A 20,420-nucleotide genomic window follows, 5' to 3' on the forward strand; every position below is an offset into this window, starting at 1 on the left:
ATATACAGTAATGAGAGATCTTACCTCTAATTTGCGATGATCAAGCACATTGTAGGTCTTGGATTTGATGGTGGACACAATCGTTTGGTAGCGCATGTGTATTTTCTCGACACCTTCAACTTTCATAAACTGCAGGGCTGAAAAATCTTCAAGAGTTGTGGCCATGTCTGTTATCTTCTCCAGACGTCTGCAGAATGTGTCAAACTTTCCGAAGATGTAATTTTCACTGTTGGTATGACACAGCAGAGCTGAGTTAAAAAACTAAATATAGTGTCAGTTTGATTTCAAGGTGACTTTAAAGCTGTGGTTTACCGACCTCAATTCAAATTTCTGTTCAAGAGGGTTCTGCTGTATATTTTCTTTCATTTGGTGGAAGCATCGCTGGTACTCCTGGTTCAACTGAATACATTCTTTCATCCTCTTGAGCAGTTCCTTTCTAAATGGGGATACAGACCTATGTATTATATATATATATATTCAAACTTAGAGACACAATTCTAAAGAACTTTAGCAGCATTTTACGTCCGACCTGTCAAAGTCCCAGACTTTCGTCACCCCTTGACAGAGATAAGCCTTGCTGGTTGTCACCATTTGATTAGTGACCTTCACAAAAAGCGATGTCATGTGTTCTGAGGTGTTGTAATATCGAGACACACGCTGAATCATGTATATTCTGTTTATCAGTTCAGGAATGTGTTCCAGCATGGTAGTCTGAAACAGAGTAAAAAATATATACAGTACAACTGAAATACTCCAGTTAAAATTGTGACCCTTAAAGTGTCCCGACACTCTTGGTTATATAAATGTTTTCCCGAAGAATGTTCAATATAAAAGTTCGGAGCTTACTGGAGTGCTTTTTTCCGAAAGGTCAAAGAACTTGTCCAGAGTAGATAGATATTTCACATTATCTTTAGCCTCATTGGTCACAACCGTAATATTTGCATCCTATAGATAGAAAACAGCATAATACAAACAACATGTAAATCAGTTATTAAATGTACACAGTTCATAACAGTTCTATAATTCTTATTCCAGTAATACGAAAAAAATCTCCTTGAAAAAAAAATATTTGTATCAGTACTTGTATGTCATGTGTATTCATTGATTAATCATAATTTATGTTAATTAATATTAATTTAAAGACAAAAATCATTATAACCAAACAGGATCATTTTCATTACAGTAGTACAGTAATGAGTGAGATTTATAGTACAGTGAGAATTTGGAAAATAAAGTTTAATGCAACAAATGTTAATGACTTTAAAAATAGACAGCATGATTTTAAAATATGTAAATTCTTCAAGTAATAGCTATTTATTAAAATGTATAAAAAAGCAAAGCAGAACATAACATCCACTAAACTGACCAGTTCTTTCCATTTACTCAATGTCTTGGACTTGCTCGCATGCAATATACCAATGACCATCTTCACATAAGGGTCCTTGATTTCATCCATGAGGCTGAAAAAACATGAATACACAGTAAATCTAATAAATATACATATAGATGGATAATCACTCAATTACATACCAATCTTGCATGCTATTACTGAAGAAAAAGACACTGCTGGATGGCATGGTACCTGTTGAAGGTGACCATCCTGCGCTTCCAGTGTGCCAGCTCTGCTGAGGGTCCAACATCATCTGATTCTTTCCTAATGCATTCACTCTCTGTAAGCACTTGTTCTATCTGCTTGGCCCAGTGTAACAGCACTGTTTCTAGAACTTCTACCAGCTCAAAGTTTTTAGCTTAGAGCCCAAAATAAAAAAAGAAGAATACAACAATTAAGGTTTAGTTAATTAACATTAAGGTCTGGGACTAGCTTGTAATTTTCACAAATGTGTGGAAAAGATTTTGCCATCTGTTTTACCCAATATTTATGAGTGTACTATGTATTTTTTAAAGGGAAGCATGTTATTTTATGTGCACCAAAAATGTGGCCTTGGGAGAATTGCTATGCAATCATGTTATCATTTGACATTTTAATAAACATTATTACTTTGACATCAAAGAAAGTGTCGTTATGATTATAGAATATTTGACCCTTTACCTGCATTACTATAGTCTTCGGCCTTCTGTATGTGACTCAGATCAGGGGCTGATGGGATGTTATGAAGCTTAAACTTTTCCTCCATGTTCCTCATCACTAAAAAGAGGTTACAGGTGAACTTATCCACAGATCTCAGGAGGTCTTCCACATCTGGGAACGTTTGGCTATCTTTTATAGCTCCCCAGTCCTAAAGGAAATGTTGGATTAATATGTCATGTGTTTTGGTTCTGATAGTTTCGTAGTCCCAGTCTGTAGAATTCTGTAACTTCAATCATGTATATAAATGCTATATACACCAAATACATTTAATTGTCACAAAATCATTTCCTTTCACAAGATTTTCTGTTAAAATAGAAAATTGGCATTTATGAATAAGGGGAAATAGACATTTTCATTCTTGAAAGCCTTTTACCCATACACAAAAGAAATATATTTTCTGGATATGTTTTGGAATATATGCACATATTTGAAATTGGCCCAATAAATATATTTCATACTTATATTTCATATATTTTTGTTATATTTCAGAATATATTTCAATGTATTTTTTTCTGTACGGGTCCCCAAAAGTGTCAAAAATATATGTGGCATATATTCCAAATACATTGAAATATATTCTGAAATATAACAAAAAAATATGAAATATAAGTATGAAATATATTTATTGGGCCAATTTCAAATATTTGCATATATTCCAAAACATATCCAGAAAATATATTTCAAATACAATTCTTTTGTGTATGGGTATTGGACAAAAGTTTGTATAGGCCTCTGTGGAGAAGACAGGTCTTCAAAATGTTTCCATTTTCCAGGAAGAGAAGACAAAAAGATCCAGAAGCCAGAAACCCTGGAAAAAGTTTTCCAGTACACCAGCATATAGATGCAATGTGATTTCACAGACCCTTTAAAACTGTCCTTGCTTAAATAAATAACCAAAAATGATTTATTAATGTAAACAATTATTTATTCAAAGGATTACTTTTTATATTAGCCTATGGTCCAACAAAGAAAGCAATAATTTAGATATATACGTGGAATTATATATCATACCTCTTGCAACTTTAAGGCTTGGTTCATGGCTTGAGTAAAAAGAAAATCCAAACGTTGATGGACACTTGTCTCTGAGCAGTCAAGTTTTGCTAAATTCACTTCCTGCAGAAAATGACATAAGTCAATCGGATGACTGATAACCAACAGGCCTAGTTACACTCGAAAAACCAACAACAAACAAACTCCCACACTGACCTGCGATATGTTTGTAGTTGTTATGGCCTTGTCCGTGATTCTCGTGAAAAACAAACACGGCCCGGTAAGACCCTGCAATCAGTGAGTGAAGAGTAGCCCAGTTCATTGTTTTTCTACTTAGCAACATGCATACATAGTTACTTAGTCACTCGCCATTTAGGACATGCTGTCCATCCAAAGCTACTTAATCTACACTAATTGCAGGGACGGTCCCACTAGAACAACTTGTCTTTCTGACTGGTCTTGTTGTGCCTGTACACATACTGTATATCATGTATAATAAAAATCTAGCATTTTTAGCATCATTACTCCAGTCTTCAGTGTTAATAAATTATTATAATATGCTGATTTGGAGCTCAAGAAATATTTATATTATTCTATTATTAATATCTGGCCTTATTATTATCAATGTTGTGCTGCTTAAAATTTTGTGGAAATTGTGATCTTTTTTTTTTTTTGCATTCTTTGCTGAAAAAAGTTCAAAAGATTTATTTGAAATAGATTTTTTTTTTGGTAACAATGTAAAAGTCTTTACATTATACTTTTGATCAATTTAATGTGTCTTTGTTGAATAAGTATGAATCTTGTATGAAATATGAAATCTTTGTATGAATTTTTTTTTTTATCTTATAGACCCCAGGCTTTTTTACGGTAGTATATCTAGTGTTAGGGCTTTGTTAAAAGAGTAACAGTAATGGCAATGCTTAGCTTATCCCTTGATATACAAATGCTAATAATTAATAACTATACATTGCAGTTAGGGCTGGGTATCGTTTAAAAAATTTCGATACCAATACCGATACCGATACCTTGATTTCGATACCGGTTCCTGATCGATACTTTTTTCGATACCAATTTTATGAAATCCATTTTAACAAGATTATAACACATTACCTCAGAAAAACTTTGGTTTTATTTTTTCAGTTTGACTCATGCTCCTTAGTCAGTGCACAAAGGAACAAAAAAAGCACAAAGGAACAAAATATTCCTTATACATATACATAAGGTACAAAATATTTTTTTTTATAAAGAGCTCATGCTCACCAAAGCTGAATTTATTTCATCAAAAATACAGTAAAACTTGTAATATTGTGGAATAGTATTACAATTTAAAATCTTATTTGAATATATTTCAAAATGTAATTTATTCCTGTGTTGTCAAAGCTGAAATATGAAAACAGTTTTTGGAAGGTCATTTTTGATCACTTTTTGATCACTTTAATGCATGCTTACTGAAAAAAAATTCTGACCAACACGTTTTTGAACGGCAGTGTGTACATTCAGTAGGTCATTATTGCAATATAAACACAGTCAGAGTGATCAACAAGGTATCTCTTCATTTACCAGTCGAAGACGCAGCAACTTTCTGCTCTTATGTTTACTCCGTGCACTGTCAAGGGCTTCATCATATCTGTCGCGGTACCGTCTTTGCAGCCATTATTTTACCACAAATACTGCATCGCACGCTGTTGGCATCGAGCCTGGAGAAATGTAGCCACACTTTTGATCGACTTTTCCACATCTTTAGGGTATTGTGAGTGTGTGTGCTTGCGTGTCATTGAGTATGTGCGCGAGTTTGTGTGTGTGTGCTCGCGTCCATAGGCTCGCGTCTCATGAGAATGTGCGTGGACAGTTTGTGCGCGCGCGCGTCTCATAAGAGTATGTGCGGAGAGTTCCGCGCGTCTCGTGTGTGTAGAGTTTGCGTGTATGTGCGTAAGCGAATTTAGGCGTGTCGTTGTGCATTTCATATGTATTTGTTTGAGCACTGACGTTGACGAGTTAACCCCTTAGGTATCGAAATCTGGTACCGAAAAACAAGTCATTTTTCGATTCTCGATAGTATCGAGGCAATTCGGTCGGTACCTAAAATGTATCGAACTCGGTACCCAGCCCTAATTGCAGTCCAAGTGATTTGAAGCAACAGTGATAGTGTTGTTGTACCTCAGTAGTGTCTGTGTTGATTAACAGTTTATTCTGTCCAGTGACTGCATTTGAGGTATCAAGCAAAGAAGGGGGCTATAGAGAAATACAGGCAGGTATTGGCTTGTTAGTATCATGGTGGGCAGATGCTTAAAGGATATTTCAAAGTCACTATCAAGTTGTGTTTTACTATACTTTGACTTGGTAGGAGAACATCAGACTCCTTGAACCATTTGCTGAGAAGAATTTCTCAATCATGTTGAACTGTAGAATACACATACACACATTTATATGTGGCAATCACAATATTCTGTGATTTTGAGCATGTCAATAGTGTCATATTTTACACACCTGATCATTGGAGATGATAGCCTCCTCGACATCCATTTCCCCCAGACTAATCAGCTCTACAATGATTGAGATAAGGTACCTGTGTCGGCCATCAAGAGCTGCTCTGCGCTCATCTTTGAGGGCTTTGAGCTGTTTACCTTTATCCTTCTGGGCTTCATTTAACAGTAACCCAGTGCGCTTCCCCGGCACCTGAGAGAGAAGGGCAAGTCAACTCAGCTTATGTGCAGGGTAGGGTCTAAACCAGCACTATAGAAACTACCAGTGATATAAGTGTACATTGATTGTCCGAACGTATGCCATGTGAAACAGTGGCACCCACCATTTTCAAAAAGCATCAAAAATAAAATAAAATAATAAAATAAAATAAAGATAATTACTCACAGCAGTGTTGACCATGGGTGATATAGCAGATGGTGTTGTTTCATTGATGTTTTTTTCATTTTGCATTCCAATTCTTCTGTGTCTACCAACACCTACAATAATATGGTAACTCTTTACAATAAGGTCCCATTAGTTAACATTAGTTAATGCATTACTAATATTAACTTGCAATGAACAATGTATTTGTTACTGTATTTATTAATTTCTGTCAACATTAGTTAATAAAACTACAGCCGTTCATTGTTCTTGTTAGCTTAGGTCCATTAAATAATATTAACAGATAGGCTACAACTTTTGAATGTTGGAATTAACAATAACTAACTTATGTAGTTAACCGATATTAACAAGTGAAATCTTATTGTAAAATGTTACCAATAATATAAACAATGCTTAAGGTGATGATATACACAGGGAAACTTTTTGAGCAATGTTGCCGTCAACGGGCAACCAGGAGAGACACAGGGCCCATGACCGATCTAAGGTATCTAGATAGAAATTGGGAAAGTGCCAAAGCAACATCGCTCTGCAACATTGCCTGGCAACATTCGTCCAAAAAGTTTTGTGTATGGTCACCTTAAGAATCCTATTTATCAATACATATCAAGTCATTGTAACCTGTCTATCTATTCATCTTACACACAAATAATTAATCATACCCCTTTTTATGGTGGTTAGAGGTGGTTTTACTTCTAGGTCCAGATGTGAGGACTTGAGTGGGTTTGCTATATCATCATTCTCTTTTTCATGAGTTGACATAGTGCGTTTCTCCTCTTGGGATACACCAGGTACATCTGACCCAGGATCAGATGCTTCATTTTCTGACATTTTTTGTTTGTTTTCTCCTCCTAGGAGTTAAAAGTCAGGAAATTCAAATGAATCATCATTCAAGGACACTTTCAGTATTTAAATAAAAATAGAATCATTTGATGTCATACGGATAGCAAACATATTTACTGGTTACAGTTAACGTAATTTCTTCGTTTAAATTTAGAACCGTTTGTCAGCTGATGTTTGTCTTAACGGACATAACGAACATTTTAGTGTTAATCAATGGGACTTATGTGGGAATCATGCCATAAACGAAAACTGTACTACTTCCAATTAATTTAGGAAAATTGTAGGATACTTAGTCAGATCAAACTAAAAAGCTATGCCAAGTTTGGTGGTTTGAAAGCTCTTGGTCAGCTGCAAATGCACGTTTATGGGACTTTTGGGGATTTCTGGTCGTCAGCTTTTGACAGGCCATCATAATTATATAACAGGGTAAATTACATATTTTATCAATAAATCCTATATTAAAACATTAAATAGTATTTCCTTTGTCGCAAAATAGCTCCGTAGTAACGTTAGCTAAGTTAGACGTTTCGGCTGCGTCAAACGACTAAACTAGCGAAGGTTTTAAAAGTTCTTTTTGTACAATTAGTGGAATAATTTACCTCAAATTAACTTTAAAGTTACCTTTGAACACATATTTAGAATAAATCACCATATTATTTTCCCTTTGCTGCTAATTTAGAGCACTCACCTTGCCCGAGGGTCGTCTATTCTGTGAGTACGTTACAAACTGAAAGCCTGAGGAAAAGTTTGTTACTATAGTAACTGAAGCGCGTGCAGGAGACTTGCACAAATAGAAACAACATGAGCCTGTTTAAAAGGAACATTTCAACCCTTTTCACAGACTTTGATGACGCGTTTAAACGGTCATCAGCATTTTTCTAAAACATATGTACATTTATAACTCTGTATGTACTTTGTATATATTACCTTTGCACCAAATTACAAAAACCTACTTAACGCTGCTTTGAGGGTGTGTGACGCATAGATATGTATATGTATATCTATGGTGGGACAGTAAAGTTGATCTTTCTCTCTTCTGACCGCCTTTATCAATCTCTCTATATTTTTTCCCTCTTTTTCAAAGTTGTGAAAACACTATTGTGGAGTATTTATTTAGCTGTTTGATTAAATGAGAACACACACACACACACACACACACACACACACACACACACACACACACACACACACACAAATATTTTATGTATTATTCTCTCATTTACCTAAGTTTACCCAACTATATGACGAGTTCCGCTTCTGAGAAACCCGGAAATAAAAAAAAAGAGTTAACTATATAAATTACGCATTATTTTACTTTAAAAAAAAACACACAAAAAAACAGACACTATATAAGTTAATGAATAAAGATTTAGTAAATGCAATATCGTGTTTCATAATACATTATTAAATTGATGGTATTTGAGGGGTTTTGAATGCTATGTTTTTATCAACGTTACAATTTTGGGGGCATATTGTATATTTTACATTCACTTACAAACACAAATAAAAAAAATAAAAAAAAAGTTTTATAAACAGGCTCTGGCAAAAGGAAAATCACAAAAAAGAAAACCAAAAAATAATTTGATGAGAGAAACTTATGGAAGCTTGTTTCCGCCACAGTTTTTTTTTTTTTTTTTTTTTGATAATCGTGACTTTTTCTCTCCAAATTGCATGTTTACATCTCACAATTCTTCACAAGCTTCCGGCCTCTAGTTAATAAACGCCAGAGGAGAACTGGCCCCCGACTGAGCCTGGGTTCTCCCAAGGTTTTTTTTTTCTCCATTGGGTCACCTGATGGAGTTTTAGGATACCATTAGGTCACTTGATGGAGTTTTTCGGTTCCTTGCCACTGTTGCCTTTGGCTTGCTCAGTTGGGGATATTCTGGGGATATTTAATTTGATTTTATCAATCAATAAATTCCACTAGAAACAAACCTTGTTGTATTATTTTAATTTAATACTGTGAAGCTGCTTTGATACAATCTGTATTGTGAAAAGCGCTATACAAATATACTTGACTTGACTTGACAATTGAAGAATTCACAATTGCAAGATATAGTCCAATTCTGAGGAAGAAAAGACTGATTTTTTTCTCCAAATTGCGAGTTTATCTCACAATAACTTGCAATTGTTGTGACTTTATATCATGTAATGCTGAGAAGTCAGATTTGCGAGATGTAAACTCGCAATTGCGAGAGAAAAAAAGTCAGAATTGTGTGATAAAAATTCGCAATTTATTTTTTACATTATGTGGCGGAAACATGAGACTCCTAGTACAGTTTGAGTTTCTATGGAAGCTTCTTATTTAGTTATCTAATTCAGTATGCAGAACTTTTCATATTATCATAATTTGTGTTTAATTCACACACACACACACAATAATTGGGCCATTTTCAAAAACAAAATATAATTTTGACATTTTGAAAAAATAGCCTACCTAAAAATCCTTTCTGACATTAAAGTACACTAGTGCAAAATGCCTGTGCAAAATCAGTTTTTGTGTGTGTTTTTAGTAATTGTTGGTTTGGTGCCCGTGAAAGAGACTGTGAACGCATTGAATAGGATATGTTTAGTTGGTGAATAGCATAGGCTACTATTACACAGTAGCGATAACGTTAAGCGCACCAGAATGAAATATAATATTCAGAAGTAAACAGCATAGCTGACTTACAGATTCAGTTAACATCCACAAATGAATAAGCGCGTCGATTCAGGGAGCAGTGCAAAGTGCCCGTGCAAAATCAGTTTTTTGTGTGTGTTTTTAGTAATTGTTGGTTTGGTGTATTTGAGTGTTCACTGTTACAATTACACAGCAAAAGTTCAGTGACATTTTTATTTGTGCATGGTAGAAAGCAAATACTGATACTGACATAATGACATAAAATAAATGTGGAAATTTGAACTACACGATTCAGGGAGCAGGCTACACAGTGAACTCTGAGAAAACGCTACTTAAGCTCTGCTGCTTTCTTTTTTTTTTTTGCTTTTCTGGTCCTGGGCTGTTCTCACTCAGTGTGCAGTGTGAGAGGGGGAGTGGCCAGCGGCTAGAGTGGCAAAAGCCAGTGTGTGCTTCTTTTATCAATATATATTTACCGATATTTTTTGCATTTCTAATCCAATGTCAAACTTGGCACTGCACTTACTCATGCCCGTAGCGAGACACCTGTCAAGTTTGAAATCCATCGGACTAACGGTTCGAGAGATATGCGAATAACACACAGACAGACAGACAGACATACAGACAGACAGACAGACGTTTCTGTAATTTATAGATAGACTAGTGCAAAATGCCCGCGCAAAATCAGTTTTTGAGTGTGTTTTTAGTAGCCTAATTGTTGGTTTGATGTGTTTGAGTGCTCATTGTTACAATTACACAGCAAAAGTTCAGTGACATTTTTATATGTGCATGGTAGAAAGCACAAAGTGAACTCTGAGCAAACGCTATGCTTGAGCAAACAGTTTGTGAATAGGCTGATGCCCGTGCAAAGTGCCCGTGCAAAAACAGTTTTTGTGAGCTGCTCGCCATCAAAAAAGTTCAGGAGATATTTCTTAGCGATGGCTGATTTCAACAGTTTCAATATGATAAAAAATAACTTTTATATTGATTCAATGGATTAATTGCATTTTGAAAAAAAAAAAAGTGTCATGAATTTATTGCATTTTTGGGGGAAATAATCAGTTTTTATAATAAATCTTTGCAAATCAAAATCTGGATTTGAATTTTTTTTTATGTTATTATAACCTAAAGATGCTATGTGAAAGTTTGAAACAGAAAATAGTGGTTTTCATCTTGTCACTTTCTTGGTAAAGAAAACACATTTTTACTCAAATGAATCAGAATGGATTTATCATGTATTTATCACGTTTTGGAACCATAATATTCAAAAGTAAACAGTGTAGCTGACAGAGGCCCCGTCCACACTACTGCGTTTTCGTTTAAAAACGGAGACCTTTTCTACGTTTGCACCTCCCGTCCACACTAAACGGCAAAAACGGAGACCCAAAACGGAGAGGTTTAGAAACGCTGCCGACCCGTTTTTCGTTTTGAATCTCCGGAGGGCGTTTTAGTGTGGACTTAAGAAACGATGACGCAGAAGCTCACGCTCGGCTCTATGATTGGGTGTCATCAGTCATGGAGTATACACAGGTAATATTCAGTACCAGTAAACTCCACCCGCTGGAACAGTTTCTTACAGTAAGAAACTGCCGCAACTCCGGCGCGGCTCGCGCTGTAAACGCGTGCATGCTAGAAATAGAACCAACGCCTATTTTTCATGCGACACGCAAGCGTGTTGGAAGCGTTTCCAGGCAAAATAGAATAGGAAAATATGTTTATATGTCATTTTGACAGAAATGCATATTAATAAATGACATGTTGATGTTTGAAAGCTTTTTACAGTCTTATGTTTGAAAGTCTCTAGGTTTACACCGGCATGCGCATGCCCAGTGTTGGTGAATGGTCACGTGATCCGCGTTTTCAGTCGTTTTAATGTGGACGGAGATCAATTCTAATACGCAGCTAAAACGCGGGTGTGGACGGAGATCGTATTCGTTTTATTTCTCCGTTTCTAAACTAAAACACAGTAGTGTGGATGGGGCCAGAGTGTTTATGTCAGAATGTTTATTTTTAAACCACAACCTTCTAAGTGCTTCTTTTACTGTTATTTTTAACGATATCTTTTGCATTTCTCATCCAAACAACGTCAAACTTGGCACTGCACTTACTCGTGCCCGTAGCGAGACACCTGTCGAGTTTGAAATCCATCGGTCTAACGGTTCGAGAGATATGCGAATAACACACACAGACAGACAGACAGACGGACGGACGGACATACAGACAGACAGACAGACGTTTCTGTAATTTATAGAGAGATATGCAGTCAAACGACATAACACAAATTAAACAATCTGTAACACACACTCATAAACACAAATACTGGTTTCCTGGTTTTAAGGGGACTTTCCATTGACATAATGATTTCTATACTGTGCAAAAAGTATATTCTATCCCCTTACACTAACCCTACCCCTAAACCTACCCATCACACAAAACTTTCTGCATCTTTACATTTTCAAAACTTAGCCTAATTTAGTATAATGTATTAAGCTGTTTTCTTCATGAGGACCAAAAATCAAAAAAGTCAAAATTTCCTGGTATTAGGCTACTCCTTGTGGGGACATTTGTTAACACACACACACACGCACGCACACACACACACACACACACACACACAGTGGTTCAGTCGCGTCGCGTCCCGCGTGCAGTGAAGGTGAGCTGCCTGCGTCACGTCACAGCTGTACTGAAGCGCTCAGACACGTTGAAGAGCTGAACAGGACCTGCCGCTGGAAAACTATCTATTTTACGAGCTACATATTGTCTGTTCGTTGGAATATCTACACAAAAACAATGCTTTAGAATGAATCCACTGTTGAACATGAGGTTTACGAAGCCGTCTCTGTTCCGTGAATTGGGAATCGTCTGTCTTGTGCTGATAAGTGCGGTGTGGTGCTCCGTTTCTGAGAGGAAAGGTGAGTGAAGTTTTAACTTTAACTGCCACTAACAAACGTCTCAGATTTATTTATTTTTCCTTATCTGCACAAACATAAAGTCTTTTAAAACATATAGTAGAAATAAGTAGAAACGAGTAGAAAATAAGATATATATTTCACAATTTTAGTCAAGTGTGTCCACACTTTTGACTTTTAGTGTAAACAAACATAGATAGATAGATATTATGTAAAATATAATAATATAACAATTATGTTTTTTCATAGATCAATAGTTCATGTACAAATATGAATATGTATAAAATATGATAAAAATATAATGATCTGAAAAGCATTAGATGAGATTAGAGAGATGAGATAGACAGACATTATGTAATACCGGTATATAATAATTACAATTATATGACGTTTCATAGATCAATAGTTCATGTACAAATATGAATATGTATAAAATATGATTAAAATCTAATGATCTGAAAAGCATTAGTTATAAGATCGGAGAGCTGAGGTGACATTATTAATCATCTGTACAACACAAACGGAAGGATTGTCTTTAACCCCAACAAGTGACCCCATGACAAGGAGTCTTTCATGTTGCTAAAAGTGTAATGAAGGTAATTAAATCTGAAATATATTTAAAAATACTTGATGAACTTTTGAGACGGGTGACCACAGGATGAGGGCCAAGAGTTCAACACCAGCAGATGGTATCGCTAGACAGCTGCCCCACTGAGTGGGGTCTGGGCCCTCTGTTTGTGGTCCAGTCTCTACCCGAACAGACTGTGTTTAACATGCTGTTTGAGGTTTCTTGCCAGTTGAGAAATTAACAGCAGATGGGGGCTACCAACACTGTCCCAGAGCAGACCACGCAAAAACTGGTTTTGATTCTGTGTTTATAAGTGTAAAATGGACAGATCTGGCTCTAAAATTGGCTTATTGGCTTTATAAAAAAAAAAAAAAAAAAAAATTGGATATACACTTATGTCAAACTTTTGTTATTTGATAAGCAGCACACCTTTCATACACAAAAGAATGGTTGCGTGTTGTCAGGAAATTCTAATCATACCTTCTACAGAGAATCCAATGACAGACTGTACAATTTGATACGCAGATTGGATCATTACCATTATGCAGACTTGTGCTACTGTCTGAGGGAAAGCAGTTCATGAATCTATTGTTTTTATTTATTTTTATTTTTATACTTCCTGTTATTAAATTTGTTCTTGCATTTCAATATTACATATAGATGCTAACTTAACTCATTTTACTTTTGCCCCATGTCATTCATGGCCTAATGAGAAGAATGTTGTTTTCTAGGAAAAATCAATCAATTAAAGTGTTGAATTAATCACAAGATATAACTATTAATTGGTCGTCTAATTCACAATATTAGCTTAGAAATGAAGATACTTTAAAGCCTATACATTATTGTGGCTTTAGCAGTATTGCAATTAAATCAGCCTTTCTGACAGATTCACACAGAAAGTGTTGATGCACATTTTATAATGAAAAATATCAAATGAATGTGATAGTCCTGCTGTCAAATTGTTTTTAGAAAGATAATGAATATTCACAACTTTTGATTGACTATCCCTTTAAAAAAAGTTTCTCCTGTCCCAGCAAAGACTTTCTTCTGAGAAATGCAAACACTGTCACTCTATTAAAACATTGCACTCTTTGTTTAAACATCCCGATCAGCCCTATACACAGCAGCATTGGCTCCACCAATGGTGTGAGTTTGAGGCGGGACTATCCGTTTTGTGACCAATGGCAGTGTTTGAGAAAACAGTCATTATTTCTTACAAGTCTTTTTGGTTAAATTACACACTTCGCCTTTAATGACCTGTCAATTTAGGTGTGGAAAGCCTTCTGGCGATGAACCTTTGGTATGCATGTGTCAGCAAAACCTGTCAGTCTGTACTGTCTCAGCGGCATCTCATACTTTGTTTCATTCCCACAGCCTATGGCAGAAAAATAGGTTAGAAGGATTATTGCTTATTGGAATGTAGATACATGTATTTGAAGCGTTAACGGGAATGGAACAGCATCCATTCATGTGAATCATGAATGTGGGTTTGCGTAGGTGTGGATTACTCTCCTATAGATTAATCTGAAGACTTCCTTTTAAATGTGCAAGCAACAAAGCTAGATATTGTGATAGGGTTACTCTTTCACTATCTGATCTTGCATTTGTGCATGGAGGATTTCATCATTCACAATCTGTGGCATGCAGAGTCAGGCCCAGAGTTTGACAAATTATGTCACAACATTTATTTGGCAATGTTTTCTGCAGACCATTAGGCCAGAAACATACTCGGCACTAGATGTCATAACTTTGTTCGAGAACAAATACCTGTAAGATGCCAATTTGAGCATGTGATGAATAACATAAAACTGGTTCCATTGTATAACAAAAGGAAGTTTCCTTTAAGGAAAATGTATTCACAGAAAATAATCATGATTCATCTCAATTGTGATTAATATTTTTGTACTTAAAGGGTTAGTTCACCAAAAAATGAAAATCCTGTCATCATTTACTCACCCTCAAGTTGTTCCAAACCTGTATGAATTTCTTTCTTCTGCTGAACATGAAAGATGGTGTTTTGAAGAATGTCGGAAAACAAATAGTTGATGGACCCAATTGACTTGAGAGTGTTTTTTACATACTATGGAAGTCAATGGGGTCCAACCCAAATGTTGGGTTAACCATATACTTCAAAATATCTTCTTTTGTGTTCAGCAGAGCAACTTGAGGGTGAGTAAATGATGACAGTATTTTCATTTTTGGGTGATCTATCCCTTTAATATTCTCATGTAGTTTGTTTTAAAGGAATGGAAACAAAACAACAATTAGATAAATTCAGAAATATCCAGTCATTATGCATCTGACACATACAGTGTGAGCTGGAATAAATACACGGTATCTAAATACACATCCCTTTCTTAGTCCACACCTATGCGCTAGTAATCACTTAAGATATTCGTGTGCTCATATTCTACCCAGTGTTCTGTGCTGTAATTTGGTCTAGACATCACTATTCGTTCTAAATCTAATAGTCTTGAAACTCTTAGCAAACTTGTTAATATCCAGGGTCACCATGACCGCTGTTATTTACTAAAGACTAGAACTCCTGTTCTCCTGCATCACACTCTCTGACCACCAGCCACAAGGGTAAATTGAATGGAAAGTAAAGCAATCAATGGAAATGAACACATAACTGCAATCTATTATTGTTCAAAATGTCAAAATAGTTTTTGTCATCCATTTAAACCTCATATTTCATTGATCTGCTAAGTGCTATGAAATGTTTCATTGATTCTCGTTTAAAATATCTGGGCAAAATCAATTATAGTCGGTGAGATGCCAGTATATTTAGTCAATGATGTGTGTCTTAGGTAGAGGTTATCTCTGGCCTACGTTATTTGTTTTTAAAAGTTATTTATATATGAACACATACACAACTGTTTACTTTTTTTTTTTTTTAAGAAAATAATACTTTTATTCAGCAAGGATGCATTAAAAGTCACACTTAAGACTTTTACATTGTTCTATTTTCAATAAATGCTTTTTTTTTTTATTTCTATTCATCAGATAATCCTGAAAAAATGTATCACAGTTTCCACAAAAATACTGAGTAGCAAATCAGCATATTAGAATGATTTCTGTAGGATCATGTGACATTGAAAACTGATGCTGAAAATTCAGCTTTTCCATCACAAGAATAAATGACGTTTTAAAGTATATCAAAAGAGAAAACAGTTCTTTTAAATCGTAGTAATGTTTCACAATATTACTGTTTTTACTGTATTTTTGATCAAATAAATGCAGCCTTGGTGAGCAGAAGAGACTTCTTTCAAAACCAAACCCCAAACTATTGAATGGTAATACCCATTAATGTTTGTTCCTATTCTAAGTCCATCGTCAAACTGCAAGAACAGTCGGATTATGGGATGTTATAATTTACAGACCACGATTAACCAAGGCCATAGCCTTGAGGATTTACGCAAGCGTGTTTATTTTGAAAACAGCAGCCAATGAAGATCAAGCTTAAATCATGAGACTTGTTGAGGAGAGGTGTGGTCTTACTTTTCTGAGCATTCAAATTAGCATTTTTTGCCTGGTGGAAAATAGAAACTGGACGTTCATTTACACAACAAAGGTGTTTTGGGGGCCTGAAAATGCAAACTATTGAAAGCGAGTTTTGCAAGTTTTTGAAACCAATACAGTTTTCATCTGAGTGTAAACTAGAAAAACGCGAATTTGTGGAACCGGTAACATCATGCGCATGCGAATTACGTGTTCAGTCTAGAGGCACGTAGTGTTCCTTTATAAAGTGACGTCACCAACTACTGGCCTGGCAATAATACAGCATTTTTTGTAGTTTTTGCGGATACATGTGAACGGGGATCGGTTTGACAACGTTGTCGTATGTATGCAAAAATTACGAAAAAAACGAAAAAACTTTTCCATTTTTAGTACATCGTTGTCGTGTAAAAGTACCAGAAGTTACAAAGTTACCTATAGTCAGTACAATGTCTTTTGGGAAGCATCAAAATAAAGTGTCGGTCTACTAATATTCTAATGACTGCTAGTTACATGTAGTTGCAAAGTTACTTATAGTTAGCAGAATGTCTAAAGTGGACTATCTAAATAAAGTGTTTACTTACATTTCATTAATTTGTGTCTTCTTCATCAAAATATTTTAATATACTAAAATGCCGGTCTCATGTTGTTTACCAAATGCAGTGGTCATGCCATGTTTTTACTCATGCAGTCAGCAAATTGCCCCATAGACAAAGAGCTGAATTCATCCAATGGTTGAATTTTGATGGATAGGTCACAAATAGACAATATGTTACTTATTTGATTTAGACAGATGGTTGTTTGTAAAAAAAAGCACACAGCCATGGAGTGAGACGTCTTTGTTTCACTCTGTAAATTGTATTTACTACAATTCAGTTAGAAGGTATTTTATCCACATGTCTCTCATTTAGGGTGACAACAGTTGAACGGTCACGCACTATTGCATGGTAAAGAAAAACAGAAGATGTAAGAAGCACAATCATGTGAAACTGCTACTCTCAAATTGATAACCATTTATAGTGCTTTTCAAGAATATTTAAACATTAATTTTGTACTGTAAATACCACACTGCATCAGATCTTGTGTCTTAAAATCGGTAAAACACAAGCGTGAAACACTGTAGCCTCAACTTGGGGAAAATATGTTTTTCTGAAGATTTTTTTGAAGATTAAAAATAACTTTTGTCGACGCTAACTTCAGATCAACCCTTTTGAAAAACATTCAATTACCCATTATGAGGTTTATACATATTTTATATATAAAATTCAAGATATGTGAAAATTCGGGTTTCCAGGCTAACTTATTTGAATATTTCCAAAAAAAGCAGAGCACATGTACCAACACAGAAATAAGATTTCCCTTTAGGTGTATTCCTGGAAAGACTTTCAGATGGAAAACAGGATGCGTCATGACACATGCTGTTGACTTTTTTGTGCTCATATGGATCGATACTTTTTGCAACAGTGCAAACTTACTCTACAAACAGTTGATCCAGTTGTCTGCCCCCAATCAAACTTAGTCATCGAAAGGACATCCAGATACACTGACATCTGTCAGAAAACAAGGTTACAGTGCATTTAGGTTGTAGCCCAAACTCTAAACAAAATAACTAAATATAAGCTGTGTGACTACCACTCACTGACACAAAAATATGGTAGATTCTGCCCAAGAAATGATTGCATTATGCATTGTACCCTGAGGGGGAAAAGAAGAAGAGAATATATAAATGTTTTTTTTTTTTTTTATCAAGTTAATACTTTCAACTTGATTTAAGTGTGCTGTATATCGGAAGCATCCGATTTTACTTTTGTGAAACAGTAGCAGCATCTATTTAATAACCGTGGAAATACATCATCTCAATGTTCTACCTTAAAACTAGTTACATGGTATAGTCATCCAAAGTCCTGTCACCCAAAGCATATAAAATTATAAACAGTGAGAAAATGAGGCATAAGGAAAAGAAAAATAGAGCAAAGAAAGCCGTAGGTAATAAAGTAAGGATGTGAAAGCATGGGAACAACTGCATGGCCTTGTAAAAATAAATGATATGCGTTGACAGCCTTGAGATGATCCTAGGTTATCTCATAATTAATCTATCATCATTATTTCTACCCTGTGCATCCCTGTACTTAAGTAGATTAGCCATGCGTGAGAAGTCTTTAACGAATAGAAAGTACAAAAGAACAGCATTCATTTGAAATATAAATCTTTTAACTTTATAAATGTGCTGACTGTTTCTTTTCAAAAAATCTTACTGAACCCAAACTTTTTAACAGTACTAGTGTACATTTTGTGGCTAAAATATGAAAGACGGTTTTGTTTCCGCCAGGAAATGACAGGTTGATTGATTACTTTGCATTACTGGACTTCTCAAGTATTGTGTTTCCTTGCACTGATGGAGTCTTGATAACTCTTGTGCATGCTTCGCATCAGTTGCAAAAGATAAAACTCTTGCGTTGTAACGCACATTGGTCACCTGCTGCTGTTTCAGTGGTGCTAGATAAACAAACCAAACTTGAAACTTGAGTTTATAATCACCAGAATGTTGTTCCTGATGGTTTGATGTGACGTAATGAGGGAGTTAAGATGTTCCTTCATAAACATTTTTTTTCAAGGAGCAACCTGTTCAGTCACATCCCTTGGTTCGGGCTCAAGCCTGAGGCACTGCTGCTACACAGCCGCCCGTAGAAAACAGCTGCATGTTTTGCAATCTGTTAACAATCTCACATTTTAGGGGCTTGTGAAGGGATCGTTAAGGGCTAAAACCTAAATCTACTTCATGCCTGACCTTAATCTTTAGTTGAAATCTACCCTAGAGCAGATATCTGGATGCTCTAGGGCCTGATCCTTTCTTTGTTTTTTGACAACTAACTAATGGCACAACACTGATGAATTTATGCAAGAGCTGCATGCATGAGTTGAAAATGTTTGTTGGTCCTGAACATCTCACATCTCACAAAACAGGTACTATGTTGGACTATGTCCACAGACTATGTTGTCAAAGTGTTGACTGATGTCAAAAATGCTAATTTTGCAAAAGTGGAAATACCCTTCATATGCCCCGTCATGTAAGGAAGAATAATAAAAAAAAATAAAAAAAAAACACACCATGTTTGCACTTTCATTATAATATTATTTGTGCAGCTTCATTGTTATTTTGTGAACAAGCTTTCAACAATCTCAGTTTTAAGACAGAATGAACCTGTAGTCAAATATTCAACCCCATTTGAAAGTGACTTTTTACTACACACTAACCCAGTGAGCTGCCTGTCTGTCTACTGTCTACATGGGCAGATGTCTTCAAAGACCACATTGAAACAGACCCTCGTGGATGATTAAATTGGAACACACTATTGGCGGTAACTCAAAAATAACACTCCTTGAGCATGTGAGACTGGACTGACTATTGATTCCAATAGAGTTTCACATTTGCATGTTATCAAACTAACTAAAACATATATACATGGTCAGAGGTTTGGGGTCTGTACATTTAAAAAAAAGAAGAAGAAATTTATACTTTTACTCAGCATCGACGCCTTAATTGATCAAAAGTGACTGTAAAGACTTTTACATTGTTACAAAAGATTTCTATTTAAAATAAATGCTGTTTTTTTTAAACTAAATAAATAAATCAAATAAATGCCGTTTTTTCTTAAGCACCAAATCAGCACGTTATAATGATTTTTAAAGGATAATGTGACACTGACAACTAGAGTAATGATGAAAATGCTGAAAATTCTAATTTGCAATCACAGAAATAAATCACATTTTAAAATGTATTTAATATAGAAAAACTGTTTTAAATTTTAATAATAGTTCGCAATATTACTGTTTTTGATCAAATAAATGCAGCCTTGGTGAGCAGAAGAGCAAAAACATTAAAAAAAAAATCGTACAGACCCCAAATTTTTAAATGTTAATTTCTGCATGTGCTAATGCATTTTATTTTATATATATTTAAGTTGTACAAATAAACATTGTAAAATAATATGCTCTTGCGAAAATGTGCACCAGGTAACACGGAGTATAATACAATTTACATTT

General features: G+C 35.2%; 2 protein-coding genes across 3 annotated transcripts in view; one reads left to right on the forward strand and one right to left on the reverse strand.

Annotated features, from left to right (window-relative positions):
* The window catches only part of dnah5l (dynein, axonemal, heavy chain 5 like), a gene marked incomplete at its 5' end in the record, with an annotated part of 44,167 nt that extends 37,395 nt beyond the window's left edge, over window positions 1-6,772 (reverse strand). Inside the window, 14 exons of the mRNA XM_084398808.1 lie at window positions 25-226; window positions 317-436; window positions 530-711; window positions 847-945; window positions 1,367-1,460; window positions 1,583-1,748; window positions 2,051-2,237; window positions 3,101-3,202; window positions 3,296-3,367; window positions 5,237-5,311; window positions 5,411-5,479; window positions 5,567-5,755; window positions 5,948-6,039; window positions 6,604-6,772. Coding sequence (XP_084254934.1) covers window positions 25-226; window positions 317-436; window positions 530-711; window positions 847-945; window positions 1,367-1,460; window positions 1,583-1,748; window positions 2,051-2,237; window positions 3,101-3,202; window positions 3,296-3,367; window positions 5,237-5,311; window positions 5,411-5,479; window positions 5,567-5,755; window positions 5,948-6,039; window positions 6,604-6,772 — 1,818 coding nt within the window. The remainder of the gene's footprint in view (window positions 1-24; window positions 227-316; window positions 437-529; window positions 712-846; window positions 946-1,366; window positions 1,461-1,582; window positions 1,749-2,050; window positions 2,238-3,100; window positions 3,203-3,295; window positions 3,368-5,236; window positions 5,312-5,410; window positions 5,480-5,566; window positions 5,756-5,947; window positions 6,040-6,603) is intronic.
* Window positions 6,773-12,025: 5,253 nt separating this feature from the next.
* Window positions 12,026-20,420, forward strand: part of LOC311284543 (melanoma receptor tyrosine-protein kinase) — a 28,328-nt gene continuing 19,933 nt past the window's right edge. Inside the window, exon 1 of one of the 2 annotated variants that reach the window (XM_084399597.1) lies at window positions 12,026-12,313. In XM_084399597.1, coding sequence (XP_084255723.1) covers window positions 12,202-12,313 — 112 coding nt within the window. In that variant the 5' untranslated portion in view covers window positions 12,026-12,201. The remainder of the gene's footprint in view (window positions 12,314-20,420) is intronic. The other variant, XM_084399596.1, reaches the window with a different exon arrangement.

Source organism: Rutilus rutilus (genome assembly GCF_951802725.1).
Source record: "Rutilus rutilus genome assembly, chromosome: 24".
In the NCBI taxonomy this organism is placed as follows: Eukaryota; Metazoa; Chordata; class Actinopteri; order Cypriniformes; family Leuciscidae; genus Rutilus; species Rutilus rutilus.